The sequence below is a fragment of the Chanodichthys erythropterus genome, chromosome 7 (assembly GCF_024489055.1).
Source record: "Chanodichthys erythropterus isolate Z2021 chromosome 7, ASM2448905v1, whole genome shotgun sequence".
NCBI classification, from domain to species: domain Eukaryota; kingdom Metazoa; phylum Chordata; class Actinopteri; order Cypriniformes; family Xenocyprididae; genus Chanodichthys; species Chanodichthys erythropterus.
This window is the reverse complement of record NC_090227.1, coordinates 10,578,291-10,595,229: the sequence shown is the minus strand read 5'-3', so window position 1 is coordinate 10,595,229 and position 16,939 is coordinate 10,578,291. Positions and strand designations below refer to the sequence as shown.

Here is a 16,939-nt window from a genome sequence, read left to right as displayed (position 1 = left end):
TCTTGAGGGTGAGTAAATGATGAAAGATCCCTTTTTTCATTAAAATGTTTTTGTATTTTTAAAATGAACATTTTAATGACAGTGTATTTATTAAACAAAAGTAAAGCAAATTATTTTACTTATCAAAACAGAATATGGTACAACATTTCTGAACTGATTGTTTTTTTGAACACGTATTCATTTAGATACTATGCAAACTTATTACTTTATAGCTAAAAATGTTCCATCAGTGTTCAATAAAAAGATATAGTGAAAAGAAGATTTTCCCATTAGCCACCACTGTATATAATATAATTTTGTCAGCAGCTTTCGGGAGTACACTAATATATTAACAACCTCAAACATGGACTCACAGAAGTCATATTTTGATTTCATGTGCTCTATCAGTGTGTGTCTGGCTTTTGGTTATTGTAAATACATGTTTTTTCCCCTCATCATGTGTACAGGTCCAGCCTCAACCAGACGCAAAGATGTGTGACCAGACATTTTTGGCCATCACATTTGGCCCGTGTGATAACTGCAGTCAGAACAAACCTCTGATGAATATTTATCTGAAGAATGAGCCCATCAACTACTGCTCGCTGTGTGTGGAGATGGTATGTTATCACACACTTCAACAACACAATGTTTATTTTAAGACTTTAATCTCTCAGAACATGATTTATATCCTACATCCACTGTAAAAATAAAGACAGAAAAAAGATCTGTTCGTAGAACTTGGCTTAACTTATAATGTCAAGTTGCTTGACTTACAATCATCCATCACTGCTAAAAGATAACTCTGAAAGATAGTTGTATTCAGACTGACAATACATGCTTATGAGGTAAAAAAAAAAAAAAAAACCTACATGAAATATCACTTTATGTCACACAGTCCTCAACACTTTATACATGAAACACAGCACACAAAAACTATTAATTATAATTTTAAGTAGGCCTAATCGACCAGTCAGTTACTAAACATTACACCAACATCAACACCAACAATATAAATGAAAATGGGAGGGTGATATGGAGCTGAAACACAAATCCATTTTCCCCCCACAGTCAGGCCTATTTTTTTATATATATATATATATATATATATATATATATATATATATATATATATATATATATATATATATATATATATATATATATATATATATATATATTATAGTAAAGGCTGAAGGACGTTGTTAGGCATGACGCGATGACCATGATATTGAAAAGACTGAATTGTTGTGAACACGGAACAAGACAAATGCTTTGACTAGCACTGTCAGTCATGGGAAAATCCCTTAACTGTTAAAAGGACAAGATAATACATCAAATATTTAAACAGATTTCTTATTATGACCTGAAGGAAAATGCTAAATCTAAATACAGGTAATAAACTCAGGTTTTATTATTAAAAAACGGTCAGTTCCTGTCCTTGATTCTGATAGGTCAATAGCTGTGTTTTATTCACAATAAAACACGGCTATGACCGCTTCACCTAACGTTTGTGTGTATCACTACACAACACCCTTAGCAACCACTCTTAGCAATGTAAACTGTATGTTCTTAATTGATATTGTTCATTGAAGCTTACTGTATTATGTAGAAGAGTATTGTGAGAAAAAGATCGAGTGAGCGAGTTTATTTCCTGCATTCAGATTTAGCATTTTCCTTCAGGTCAGTCCTATGTTCATAATAAAAAAATCTGTTTAAATGTCCGATGTATTATCTTGTCCTTTTAACAGTTAAGGGGCTTTCCCATGACTGACAGTGCTAGTCAAAGCATTTGCCAATTGTGTCTTGTTCCGTGTTCACAACAATTCAGTCTTTTCAATGTAAAAGTCTTCGCTACTGACTGACACACTCATAAAGACAGTCTTTACCACCATCTACTGGCTGCTGTACTGTGAATAAGTCACCGCTGAAGGAGTCTGTAGGCACTCCGCTTCAGCCATGACTTATGCACAATACAGCACAGCCTTGAGTACCTTACTGCTTACTTATAAATTCATAAGTACTTATAAATTGCTTACTTATAAGGTAAAAACTGTATCAAGATGTATTATACTTCTGCTGAAATGTTCATTTTTTTCTTTACATTTTTTATGAACACATTTATTGAATGTTTATGCTCTTTTTAATCTTTTTAAACATTTCTGAGATTTATTTATCTGGACAGTTCTGATGTGAAATGAGGTATTTGTGAAGAGTAATTTCATTGTTACAACACATTGTTTTGGTAACATTGATGAGAGTAAATCTTGATACAAATATTTGTTTATTGTTTCAGCATATTTGTTTGATCTAAGATTAATTTTTATAGTGTTAAATTGTCACTTGGAAATCTTAAAAACTGTTACACCTGCTAACGTTGTGATACTTTTGTCCTGTTTATTGAATGGCTCAGAGTATTAGTCTTACAGAGGTGAAGGATACTGTAAAACATCCTCATGTCATCACTTACACATAACACGTGTTTAAAGTGCTTTATCTAAAGCTCTCTGAAAACACAGGCTCTGAGAGAGCAGCACTCTTATAGACCACCAATACCAACATGTACTTGTGTTGTATTACAAAAGTAACCAATCAAATAGGCCAACCAAATCAAATACAAATACAGTACCTATACAAACGCTATTAATTAATAAAAAGTTACATGAAAACAACAAATAATAATTTAAATGGGAAATTACTTTGATGGAAGAAAAATCAAGCAACGCGATTTAGAAACATACATTTTCTAGGCTGAGTGAAACGATATAAATCAGATATAAATGTGATTTTGGTCTTCAGTCAGTGAGCTCCAGAAATAAATGTGATGCTGATGGTGGTGATGTGTCACGTGACGCTTACGCTAACGTCAGAGCATCATCAGCTGTGCAGACTGTGCAGTATCAGTCTCGGCTCATGATAAAGAGCATATTTTCTGACCCATCCGTCATCCATCTGTGTTTTATTAAAGATGGCCTGTCAGGGACTGGCGAAGGGCGAAACCATCCACACACTGAAAGCGGAGTCTGAGTCTTTGAAATCCAAACTAGAGGAGGAGAGAGCCAAACTACACGACGTCGAGCGTGAGTAAAACACTCAGCGGCTGTGTGTCAAAACCTAGCGAGCTGCCTAGCTAGACTACATTTATTGACATCACAGGTAATGCGCGAGGTGCCAAATATGTGGGCAGCTCGATTTGAAATGCAGAAATATCTACCAAACACGACCTAATGTAAGAGATTATTGCATTTCTTCGATGTTTAATCGTTTTAATATTATGAGGCCCTGGATATAAATGTTTAGGTCAAGATTTAGATTTAAATTTAACCTTTACATTTTAACTACGATTTAGGCCTGTATTAAACATTTTAAAATTTTAATATTGTTAAAAAAATCTTGAAACTGCTGTCCAGGCTTTTAAAGGAGTTTGTGACAGAATTTACGGCAAAGTCATGGAAAAACATGAACAATAAATGGCCAACACTGAAGTTCTTCATTCGTAGAAGGTTTAGAACTAACTAGGGAAGGACTGATACATATTTTATAAAAAATAAACATGTTAAAGGGGTCATGAACTGTATTTTTAATTATTTTATAATGTTTTCTGATGTGCACTTATAATGTTAGTATGATTTATACATCAAAAATGATCATAATTTAGAACTAAAAGGCCATTTTCGACCCTGATTTTACCCCTCTGAATGCTTTGAATGCTCTGCAGGAAGAGGTGTGGAACGGAACACTCAATATTAAATGATCCCCATGTTTGCGTAAGTTTTTTTTTTTTTTTAAAGCACAACGGATTATAGATATTCCTCTATTGTAAGATCCAACATTTCAAGGAAATCTGGTTATATGTATTTGTGAATTGTGTTACAAGAGAAAATGGCCTGCACTGATTTCCTGATTCTGCAAGATTCTGAATGTAGTATTTTCTATTATAAAATGTCAGTAAAAATGTCACACTGTAACAAATTTTTACAGTATATTTTACAATAATACAATAATTGTAAAATTACAGTATGATATTACATTGTCAGAAAAAAAGGTACGGTGCTTGTCACTGGGGCAGTACCCTATGGTACAAAGATAAAAAGGTATTAATATGTACCTTTAAGGTACAAATATGGACTATTTAGGGATAAGTAAGGTACAAAGATGTACCTTTTCACTTTTGTACCTTAGGGTACTGCTAAAGTGACAAGCACCGTACCATTTTTCTGACAGTGTATGTTTTGCTTAGATGTCTGAGATCTGATTTGTTTAGTTTCTTTCCCAGCATTTTAAAAGAAGGAACATACAGCACAGATTACCAACAAGTAGTAAAAATGCAACAATGTAATTTAATTGTGCCGTGATGTGTGCCATCATAGTACAATGTCACTGTTGAAATGGAGTATGATATTGTTTGCTTATAATAATTACTGTTGTAAACTGAATTGTATTGTAGGATTGAAAAAATGGCAATTTGTTAGCCATATATCTGTCCAAATATAATAGAGCTGATTATCAATCATGTTACATCTTCCTGATGTTGAGATGTGTTTTCAGTTCTGGTTCAGTTTCAAGATGCTTCAGGTGGTCATGTGTTTCATGGAGATTTGTCTTTCTATCTCAGTGCATCAGGTGGCAGAGAAGATGGAAGCTCTGGGTCAGTTTGTCATGAAGACCCGGAGAACTTTAAAAGGACATGGAAATAAAGTGCTGTGCATGGACTGGTGCCGGGACAAGAGAAGAATCGTCAGCTCCTCTCAGGTAACAGCATGTATTTGTCACAGATAGACACTGATCGGCTGCTTTTAACATTTTGCTAGGGTTTTTTTTTAGTAAATGTCATGTCTTGTCCTAAAGAATTAGAAGCTGAAATAGATCAGTTACAACAATCTTTATTATATTTATAACTTATTAGTCTTTACTGAAATGTTGAATCTCTCCCATAGGATGGAAAAGTTATTGTGTGGGATGCATATACAACCAATAAGGTAAATCTTTCTATCTGTGTTGAATGATTTTCTATTATGATGTTTTGCAGTGCTACAGAAATTCAAAATAATAATCTGCATGTTTTACAGTTTTAATGCACTCTAATGGAAACCCAGGGTATTAGTGCCAAACTAATCTGGCAGCCACATAAACACACACATTAACACATCAGCCATGCAGAATGTTTTTCTTCTGTGTACAAGAAAATTTAAATAATCAGACATATGTGTGTTTTAATAACCTGTGTTCTCATAGTGTGTATGAGTGTGGTGCATCATGAGTTTAATGTTATGTATGGAGAGAATGAGTTTAAATAAATAATTTAGTTGAAATAAAAACATAAATTTAATTTTAGACATTTTTAGACTTGTTTATATCTGCTACATGGTCAGCTTAGTTATTTAACAAGAACTCCAACCCAGAACTTGATCAGTCACCCATTCATCATTGTCATGTACACTTTCCTGCCACTTTATTAGGTAAACCTGTTCAACTGCTCGTTAATGCAAATATCTAATCAGCCAATCACATAGAAAATTTGTGTATTCGATTGGAATCTGATCTAAAATGATTGACATCCACATTGTGTATCGCAACTGTTCAGATTCGATTTGTGTGTCCAGAATATCTGCATTGGTTTCCATTGCAATGATGTTGCGCTGGTATATGCCACAAAATACAACAACAACAACAACAACAACCTCAACATAGAGGGGTTTGCAATACAAATACTGTCTTATTTACAACATAACAATGTGTAGCCGGCGTGCTGCGACATTCAGATGGTAGGGTCCGAATTTGGTGTAAACAACATGAAAGAATGGATCCATCCTGCCTTGTATCAACGGTTCAGGCTACTGCTGGTGGTCTAATGATGTGGGGGATAATTTCTTGGCTGACTTTGGGCCCCCGTAACAATTGAGCATCGTTTAAACACCACAGCCTACCTGAGTATTGTTGCTGATCATGTCCATCCACAGTGCACCCATATTCTGATGGCTACTTCCAGCAGGATAAACTCTCACAAAGCTTAAATCATCTCAAACTTGTTTCTTGAACATATCAATGAGTTCACTACACTCAAATGGCCTTTACAGTCACCAGATCTCAATCCAATAGAGCACCTTCGGAATGTGGTGGAACAGGAGATTCACATCATGGATGTGCAGACGACAAAAATATAGCAACTGCGTGATGTTATCATGTCAATATGGACCAATATCTCTGTGGAATGTTTCCAGCACCTTGTTGAATCTATGCCACAAATAATTAAGGTAGTTCTGAAGGCAAAATAGGGTCCAACATGGTGCTAGCAAGGTGTACCTAATAAAGTGTCCGGTGAGAGTATATAAGTATCATGCTTCTTATTACATGGATACTTACAAGTATATAAATATAGATGTAAATGAATTCATGACATGAAAAGAAAAAAGAGTGTGGAATGATACAAAAGTATATAAAATGTGTTTTTTTGTTTGTTTTTAGTTGCCTGCATTTCTTTTTCAAGTTAAATTACAAGTTAGTTTGAACGTTTTCATCAAGTCATCTGCTAAAATACTAAAAAAGTTGTCTTATAAAAATATTGCCCATTTAGCACATAATAATATACATACACTCCACAACAATTAAATTGTATATTATGAAATATATTTTGGTATTCAAATCAGGATTACTAGGGGGAGATTACTGAAATACAACACTGGTTTGGCAAATTCAGTTTCTTAAGAGCACATGACATGCATAGACTTGGCATACAAAAAAAAGCAGCAATCAACAACAACAACAAAGAAAATAAGAACAATAGCAGAAACAGAATAAGTAATGTAAAACTTAACAAACATTTTTTATAACTGGCAACCAATCACTTAATGCAAAGTAAAAAAAAATCATGGTTTTGCTGCAGTTCTGGTCATGTTATTGGTCATCTTTTTGTGTAATTCTGATTCTTTTAAGTAGTTCTGTGCTTAATTACCTTGATTTTTAATAAATACCTGCAAAATGCATCCTCAGCTTTTGTCTTTGTCATATTTGTAAGAATGTAAACATTTTTTGTGATGTGTGCTGTACAGGAGCATGCAGTCACTATGCCCTGCACCTGGGTCATGGCTTGTGCTTATGCCCCCTCTGGCTGTGCTGTGGCTTGTGGGTAAGTCATGAGAGTTTCATGTGTATAATAATAATTAAAGGTCAACACTGATATTAACTACAGAGAATATGAGAATGTATTGTTTTATTGTATATGCTGTATTATATGAGAGTCCTACAAAGAGTACAGTTTTCAGGTCATAATTAAAAGCAAATAAAGTGCAGCTCTGAGATTCGAATGAAATCCATATATCTAGTAAAAATATAGCTTATTATTTGCTGTGCATTTGTGCAGAGTCGTCAAATCTCTCTTTGTCTTTCATTCAGGGGTTTGGATAATAAATGCTCCGTCTATCCACTCTCTTTGGATAAAAATGAGAACTTGGCAGCTAAGAAGAAATCTGTGGCCATGCACACCAACTATCTGTCTTCCTGCAGCTTCACCAACTCTGATATGCAGGTGAGCATGTGTGTGTGTACAGGGTTGGTTGTACTTGAGTAGTAATATAGTAAAATATTTCGAAGACCAACTTGTTCCTCACTATTTTTAAAACTCAGAGTATAACAAATATTATGATTATTGCAGTTATATAGTGTGTGTGAATGTTAACTGAAATAAAATATACAAAAACTTAAACTTGTTTTATTTCAGCTACTTTCTTATTTTTAAGAATATTTTCTCCAGTAAAAAATAATAAAAAAAAGAAACATTCAAAATATGAATAAAAACTGTAATAGTATCTCAATAATACTGAAACAACACTGATCAATGGGGTCCAAAATAATATGGGATCCTATTGACTTGTATGGAGAAAAAAAACACACAAAGGCATTATATATATATATATATATATATATATATATATATATATATATATATATATATATATATATATATATATATATAATTTTTTTTTTCTTTCTATACTTTTACAACAAGAAGCATTCTAAATAACATTACACTCTTTGTGAGGATTTGGACTCATACCTGGTCAGAACTTACCATCATCTGTCTAGGATTCTATTTGACTTCTATTGTAGTGAGTGCTGTATCTATTAATTACAAATGCATTCATTTTTCAGAGTAAATTAAAGGTAATCATTTTTCCACTCTAAAAGTTTTACTTCTCAAAGTAATAGTGCTTAAGAAAAATGTTTAGAATGCTTCAATCATATACATTTGTTTGGTTGTGGAATAAATTGAGATTATTTCATCTACTGGGATCAGTACAGCTGAGTGTAGACTGCAGTGCGCTGTGTTCGTAGATGGTCAAATTGTGTTAATTCATAGTTTATTAATTCAGCTTTAATCAGTGCGTCTATGGCAGTAATGAGTCTATAAAGATTCAGCTGATATTTATAGAACATACACACATTACTCATAGCAAATATCACAGCAGCCCCCTAAAGTTCCCCTGATGTGATTTTTACTTTTAAAAATAACCTTATCATACAGTACAGCTTTTTTGTTTTTTGTATTGAATGCACATTTCTGTGCCTTTTCAGCGTGAGTCCTGTGTATTGGTCTGTCTGTGAGTGTAACAGTCTTTTGAAATAATTACTTTTAAAAATAATCACTACAGTTTCCTGCGGGTTTATGTTGATCATGAGTGTGGGGTTTTCTCTCTCTGCACCATTACATCAAATATTGTTCCTCTTTCTTGATTATGTTTCTGTCAGGGACAATAAAGATCGAAAAAGATGAAGTGAAAGATTTTGTTACGTCAAGGCAGGTGATTCAATGCATCTATTAATAGAGCAAAAGAAAGTGAAAATTCCATGGCTTTGCGGTTTTAACTACTGAACAGATTTAAAAGGTTAGTTCTCCCAAAATGTAAAACTCTGTCGTCATCTACTCACTCTCATGTCGAGGAAAAAAAGGGCCAAACTGTGGCTGGTCTTTTTTCTATGATCTTCAGGTCAGATGAGGAAAAAGCATACAGTATGTTGTATTGCTGTATGTGTTTGTGGTAATGAGCTAATGATCAATACCTCCACTAGAGGGTGATACAGGTGTTATATTTCTTGCTGTGAATGTTATCAGTCTTCCAGGTCATTGCAAAATGTCAGAAAGAATTTAAAGTGAACTGTACTCTTAAAAACAAAGGTTCTTTATTGGCATCGATGGGTCCATGAAGAACCTTTAACATCCATGGAAACTTTCCATTGCACAAAAGGTTCTTTATTCTGGAAAAAGGTTTTTTAAAATGTTAAGAAACTAAGAAAAAAGAAATCATTGAATAGTTCTTTGAGGAACCAAAACTTGTTCAAAACCCCCCTTTTGGAAACTTTATTTTTAAGAGTGTATCTATTTATTCAAGGCAGACATAGAGGTCTTTGTGTATGTGTTTCAGATTCTGACATCAAGTGGTGATGGGACATGTGCATTATGGGATGTTGAGAGTGGACAGCTGCTGCAGAGTTTCCATGGTCACTCGGCTGACGTTCTCTCATTGGACCTTGCCCCCTCTGAGACTGGAAACACCTTTGTATCAGGGGTCAGATCCTCAAAATATCATCTCCACTTATACACACACACATCCCAAGCCCACTTATGTGTTTACTGTAATGTGAGATTACTATCATTACAGCTGAATCAGTGAAATACTCATTTCATTTTATAAAGGTGAAAGAAAGCACTGATTAAAAATGATCATTTCTTAATGGTATTAACATTACTCATGTTGATTGATTTTACCTGTTAGGATGTTGTTCAGTTACAATGTTAGTTTGGGTTATGTGCAGCTATTTTTAGGTCATCGTTCTCCTGAGGTTCACCCTGTTGTGTGCGAGTGTTGTTCCGCAGGTCTCTAAAGTGCTTTGTGTGTGTTTCAGGGCTGTGATAAGAAGGCTAATGTGTGGGACATGCGCTCGGGACAGAATGTTCAGTCCTTTGAGACCCATGAGTCTGACATCAACAGTGTGAAGTGAGTGAGCCACAGCCTGGCATTTTCTGATAATGAAGCTACGTTCACACCACAGTTGAACGATGCCCAGATTCAGTTCTTTTCCCTCACTGCATGACATTGTGAACAACAACAAAAATTACAATCACAAATTTTCACAATCTGACGTCAGTGTAAACAGTCAGGTTGGAGTCCATACAATGTTTATGTCGATCTAATGATATTCATTATAATTGCTCACTCAGCATGAAGAAGCCGAAAGACAACAAAAGCAGTGATTGGTGTGATGTTGAGTTGTTATTTTGTTAGGGATATAGTTTTTTGACATTCAAAAATACTGTATATATGAACACTACTGGTTAAATTTTTTTTAAGAAGTCTCTTATCCTCAGCAAGGCTGAAAAAGCAGAATTTTCAGCAGCCATTACTCCAGTCATTCTAATATGCTGATTTGATTCTTAAAGGGATAGTTCACCCAAAAATGAAAATTATCCTATGATTCACTCACCCTCAAGCCATCCTAGGTGTATCTTCTTTCAGACGCACACAATCTGAGATATATTTAAAATTTCCTTAGTTCTCCAAGGTTTATAATGGTTGTGAATGGGGGGCCGTGTTTTGAAGCCAAAAATAATGCATCCATCCATAAAAAAAAAAAGTATCCATATGACTCCAGTGGGTTAATAAAGGTCTTCTGAAGTGAAGCGATATGTTTTTGTACATCCTGCGTCATACATCACGTCAACATGAACTAACAAAGAACAATACATTTGTTTCAGTATTTATTAATCTTTGTAAATGTTAGTAAATAACAATCCTGCTGTTCATTGTTTGTTTGTGTTCATTAATAGTGCAGTAACTAATGTTAACAAGCACATTTGATTTTAATCATGTTTTAGTAAATGTTGAAATTAACATTAATAGATTAATAAATGCTGTAGAAGTATTGTTAATTCTTAGTTCAAGTTAACTGAAGTAGTTAACTAATGCTAACTAATGAAACCTTATTGTAAAGTGTTACCGTTTTTTCAAGAAATTTTAAAACATTAAGTTGACCAAAATTAACAGTAAAGACATTTATAATGTTACAACAGATTTCTATTTTAAATAAATTCTGAACTATCTATTCATCAAGTATAAAAGGATAAAAGGTATCAGTTTCCACAAAAATATTAAGTTTCAAAAACATTTTCAACATTGATAATAATAAGAGACATTAAAGGGTTAGTTCACCCAAAAATGAAAATTGTGTCATTAATTACTCTCCCGCATGCCATTTCACACCCATAAGACCTTCGTTAATCTTCGGAACACAAATTAAGATATTTTAGTTGAAATCCGATGGCTCTGAGAGGCCTTTATAGGGAGCAATGACACTTCCTCTCTCAAGATCCTTAAAGAAACATATTTAAATCAGTTCATGTGAGTACAATGGTTCAATATTAATATTATAAAGCGTCGAGAATATTTTTGGAGCGCCAAAAAAACAAAATAATGACTTATTTAGTGATGGCCGATTTCAAAACACTGCTTTATGAAGCATCGGAGCACAATGAATCTGAATGGATCTTGAGAGAGGAAATGTCATTGCTCCCTATGGAGGCTTCTCAGAGCCATCAGATTTCAACAAAAATATCTTAATTTGTGTTCCGAAGATTAACGAAGGTCTTATGGGTGTGGAACGGCATGAGGGTAAGTAATAAATGACAGAATTTTCGTTTTTGGGTGAATTAACCCTTTAATAATTGAGCACCAATAATAACTGAAGGAAATTGAGCACCATATCAGCATCACAGGAACAAATTTAATTTTAAAATATATTTAATAAATAAATAAGCAAAACAAAGTCATTTCTACAAATGAGAGTGAAAAGACTGTTGGAGAACTGCAAGCAGCAAACACTTGTATTTATCTTACATGAGTAAGATTAATGTCATAAGAGTAGATTATGTCCATAAATTGAGGCACAGTTATTATTTAATTATGCAGATTTGTATGGAGTTCAATATTCAAATTTTCTGCTTCAGTGTAATTGAAATATAGAATCTGTGTTTGTTTTTTTTATCAGTCTGTGAAAGTAAGTGAAGAGCTGCATAAGTCTACCTCATTGTCTTTAAACACACTATGTACATCCAAAAATACATCCATATGTGTGTTGAACATTTAATTTTAAAACCATCGGCACCAGTTGGTCCTCCTTCTGCTGCTATAATGGCTTCCTTTCATCTGGGAAGGATTTCCACTAGATGTTGCATCATGCCTGTAAGGGATTTGCTCATACTCAAGAGTATTAGTGAGGTCAGGCGCTGATGTTGGAGGATGAGTTTTGGCTCAGCTGCCATTTCAGTTCATACCAACGGTGTTCATCTGGGTTATGTGCAGGCCAGTTCTTCCATATCAGATTCAGTAAAGCATTTCTGGTAACACTTTACAATAGTACCCTTTGTTAATTACAGTGGATATGAAAAGTCTACATACCCCTGTTAAAACAGCTGTTTTTTTGTTTTTTGTTTTTTTTTTGTAATGGAAAAAACATTAAAGAGAAATCATATCAGAACATTTTATGTACCTTTTATAAATGTTCAGAGCTGAAATATCCAAACCTGTTTATTGGAAAGGAATGTCCACATAATTTTGACCATGTAATGCACAGTATATACTTTGATGATAAAATGGTAAAATATCACGTTACCAGAGAAACAAATCAGATCTGAACAGAGAGTTGGAATTGGGAAATTGGGTGTGAACATGGCCATTGTGATTTCTGTGTTTGAGGTGTCTATGGAAATTTTAACCCTCTATATGAATGCAGGTATTACCCCAGCGGAGATGCTTTTGCATCTGGATCTGATGATGCTACGGTATGTTTTTCTGCATTACAACACACCCCGTATTATTTCAAAACAATAATCAATAGGCAAAGATTACAAAGAATTGCCAGAAGAGTCACAATCAATAATATAAAACCTGTTGCCCTGAATAACAGTCCCCCTCCAAAACACACACATCCTTTTGAGTCAATTAACATGATGATCTTTTAATAATGTTGAGTTGATGGAATTAGGTTTAGAGACACTCAGTTGACTGTGAGTGTATTAGCATATAAGTGTATGTGTGTATTTAGTTTATCTAATGTTGTTACTGTTTATTCCTGTTCAAGGTCCATGCAACGTGTCTTCGTCTTCAAATCAAATCAAATCATGTAACCTTTTAGTCACCCAATGATCAATGAAATGCAATGTGTCAAACTCTGTGAGTCCATACTAAGCTCCATCTCACGGTGAACTTTCATGTTGTTTCAGTGTCGTCTGTATGACCTGCGAGCTGACCGTGAGGTGGCCATCTATTCCAAAGAAAGCATCATTTTTGGAGCCTCTAGTGTGGACTTTTCCCTTAGTGGTAAGAAAGCAGACTTAGACCCTTCCAGCATGATGAAAATATATATAAATAAATGTAGTAATTTATCAAAAATCATCACATCTTTCCAATCTTTTTTTTTTTTTTTTTCCTTTATTGAGTATAAAAGGAGACATTCAGCAAAATATCCTATGTGTTCTTTTCCATACAGTGAAAGTGAATGTGTACTTCACCATAAAGGAACCACAGAAGTATCATAATTGTGCTCTGTATGCTATATTCCAAGCCCTTTAAAGCCATATATTTGCTTTGTGTGATCACAGAACAACTGAATAATATTCTCTGAAAATATTTTTACATCTCAATTACAACTCTCTCTCAAATCTGCACTTTTAAATATGATACATTAAAGGGATGATTCGCACAAATATATATATATATATATATATATATATATATATATATATATATATATATATATATATATATATTTTTTTTTTTTTTTTTTTTTTTTTAATTTATTTATTTATTTTTTTTAATGCCTTTGAGTGTTTTTTTTCTCCATACAAGTCAATAGGATCCCATATCATTTTGGACCCCATTGACTTCCATTGTACTGTATAGGCAAAAAACATTCCTCAAAAATATCTGTTCCACAAAAGAAAACCATAAAAGAATTTATACATGACGAAATATCTCTTTAAAACATGTCATGCCAGGTTTGATATCAATCATTCTTGGTTTATGAGTGTTTCATCATTGATGCCAAACAGGATGTGACATGTTTTGTGCAACATAACTGAATGCATGAAAATGGAATTCGAGGTTTATGATTTTTTTTCTCTCACACAAAAGCTACAGTATGGCACCAGAATACTTATATTGTGCACAATTCTAAACTTAACTTATACATTTATGGTACTTTTTGCTTTTTAAAGCTAGAAATGCCATTTATTTTCAGAGAGCTATATTTCTCCTTTATGTTTCACGAAAGAAAGTCAAGTTGGTTTGAAACAGCATGAGGTTGAGGAAATGATGACAGAATTTTCATTCCCTTATTTTGGTACACACTACACAGTCCACATGGTTAATACTGACAGATATCTGCTGTATTTAAACCCTGAGTTAACAGAGTCAGATCACAGGACAGGCAAATTTATCAGCTGCGATGCCCACGCTTACCATGATAGCATGACTTATATGTCCCACTAGTGAGTATAGACCGTGGCAGTTATATTGCTCAAGAACAGGATTATGGATAATGTACTGTAGGCCTAGACTGTATGAGGTTCAAAAACTGACATAGGAGAAATTTTCAAAAACGAAGACTTGAATATGACAATTGTTTCATCATTTACTCACTTCCATGTTATTCCAAACTTGTATTTCTTTCTTCTATGGAACCCAAAAGGAGAAGTTTAGCTGAATTTCTTTTTTTTTTCCCATACAATGAAAGGGGGCGGACAGTGGCAAGCTCCTAAAAGGACCCAAAGTTCCACAAAAGTCCAGCACTATCATCAAAGTCTTCTGAACAAATAACAAACAGCAGTGATTAAAAGAAGATTAAAAATATCTGTGATCTTAGACAAGTTATTATTGACGAATTTTGCAGTATCAACACTGTTATTTTCCTGTTTATTACTGTGAAGCTGCTATATATATAAATGTGACTAGACTTAGTGTAATAATGCTATAGTAAACAATAGCTTTTTCCATCCTTCCCTTTTTTCCTACTCTGTTTTTTCCACAGGGCGACTGCTGTTTGCAGGACATAATGACTATACCATTAACGTTTGGGATGTCCTGAAAGGTACCAGAGTGGCGATTCTCTTTGGCCATGAAAATCGGGTCAGCACTGTCAGAGTGTCCCCAGATGGTACCGCATTCTGCTCAGGGTCATGGGATAACACTTTGCGGGTGAGTGTCCGCTTCAGGTCATATAGAAAAAATGACTTACGCAATGTATAACGTGGTTTTGCTCTTTACTGGCATCAGGGGCTTTAGATGAAAGTGAAGGGACAGGCCGTGGTTATAGGTGTTTTACACCATCCTGTTGTGTCTGTCCCGAGAGCAGCAGGGGAATTACGCAACATAGGTCATAGTTTCCCCATGATCTGCTCTTAATATACTTAATAAGTAAAAAAAAAAAGAAATTTCTTTGTTCCTCTTTTGTGAATTAGCACATCGTTGTGAGGATCATCTTGGATTGTATTTTGAATAAATAAAGAACTCTTTTATCTTTTAATTCCATCTCATTTCTTTGTTGCAGATCTGGGCTTGAGGAGATGTCCTGGACCAGTGTGAGAAGAGATATTTGTACTTATGCTTCTCAACATCACAGCACACAGTCGGACTGTAGGGATTCTTACATAGAGATCCAGACTTTTTTTATTATCTTAGCACAATTAAATGTCTCTCTTCCTTGGCTTCTCACCAAAATATATACAATAAATATATAAAATACACAAGTTGAAAAGGTCTGCTGTTCAAGTATTAGTTTGTAAAATATTTTTTTAAAATTAAAAATCGAAATGTTTTAATATAATTATCCATACTTTTGTAGGTATATTTTATGGTAATGATTTGTAGAGTAGATTCAGTACTTGCTCATCTGGCTTATCAAACAGGTATATATCTAGAAATCTGAAATTTATTTATTTATTTTATATATATATATATATATATATATATATATAAAATCATGAATTTGTTTTGCTTGCTAGACTACAATGTCAAAAATGTAGAGAAGTGTTAAGTGTTTTTCATATCAAGTGTAATATTGTTGATCAAATTCAACAATTAATCACAATTAGCTGATTGCTTTGTCAACATCAGTATTGTTAGTTTCCTAATAATATGCACTCTGTTCACTGTTTGTTGTCTCTTTATTCAGGAAAATTAAATATAATAAGGTAATTTCTTGTTTTTGTGTATTTTTTAGTGTTTATACTTTGTGATGGAGGTGGTTAATATGTTTAAATGTGTGAACACAAGCATTTTAAAAAATTAAAATAAATACATGTTAATAAGTGCAAAAGTCAACACATCAAAACAACTGGAAAATCTTCAACAGAACTACATATTCTAAGTAAATCTGATTACTTTTTATTTGAGAATAATGATCCATTTTGATTTATAGAGTGATAAGAGTAATGACATTATGTTTATCTATACAAACATAGTGTCATAATACTCAAAACAGAAAATCAATCTCAATCAGAACTAGAACATAGTTTTAGTGCTTTTACAGCATTACATGTTTTCAGAACGTTGTGGTTTTTAGCTTAAGTTTATATATAATTTAAAATCATTTATGTAAGAAATTTAGCCACTTCTTTTCGTGTATATGGTACTTAAAATAAGTAGTTGCATAATTTTGCTGCAAGGAAAGAAACAGAACAAGGATTTCTTATTTGTTTTAAAACATCAATATCACTAATATTTCCAATGTTAATTTCCATCAAAGCACAATTTCTCACCACATTCGCTGAAATTGCTTTACAAACAATAGCAAATTCTCTTGGTTTAACTGGTAATTGGAATTATTGAAGTCGTTTGGTATATCCATTCTAATCAACTCTCTTACTAAAATAATCCCTTCTATACCAAGCAAGATGGAATAGTGATTACATATA

General features: G+C 33.6%; 1 protein-coding gene across 2 annotated transcripts; it reads left to right on the top strand.

Moving 5' to 3' along the window:
* The first annotated feature begins 455 nt into the window (after positions 1-455).
* On the top strand, positions 456-16,213 carry gnb5b (guanine nucleotide binding protein (G protein), beta 5b). 2 transcript variants are annotated; one of them, XM_067389010.1, is made up of 12 exons: positions 456-596; positions 2,945-3,056; positions 4,592-4,728; positions 4,914-4,955; positions 7,026-7,102; positions 7,369-7,501; positions 9,396-9,539; positions 9,877-9,968; positions 12,760-12,808; positions 13,250-13,346; positions 15,055-15,221; positions 15,574-16,213. In XM_067389010.1, exons 1-12 carry the CDS (start codon positions 471-473, stop codon positions 15,583-15,585), a joined length of 1,188 nt encoding a protein of 395 aa, XP_067245111.1. In that variant the 5' UTR covers positions 456-470; the 3' UTR covers positions 15,586-16,213. The 2 variants fall into 2 exon arrangements, with proteins under 2 accessions (XP_067245111.1, XP_067245112.1); XM_067389011.1 differs by lacking the exon at positions 456-596 and adding an exon at positions 3,695-3,743 and having other exon boundaries at positions 2,963-3,056.
* Positions 16,214-16,939: the final 726 nt, after the last annotated feature.

What these genes read in the sequence shown, in the direction of transcription:
- gnb5b (XM_067389010.1), top strand. Translation starts at nt 471, where the DNA reads ATGTGTGACCAGACATTTTTGGCCATCACATTTGGCCCGTGTGATAAC. An exon ending in CAAACTACACGACGTCGAGC is followed by an intron (nt 3,057 to 4,591) that starts GTGAGTAAAACA and finishes TTTCTATCTCAG; the next exon opens with TGCATCAGGTGGCAGAGAAG. An exon ending in GAATCGTCAGCTCCTCTCAG is followed by an intron (nt 4,729 to 4,913) that starts GTAACAGCATGT and finishes TCTCTCCCATAG; the next exon opens with GATGGAAAAGTTATTGTGTG.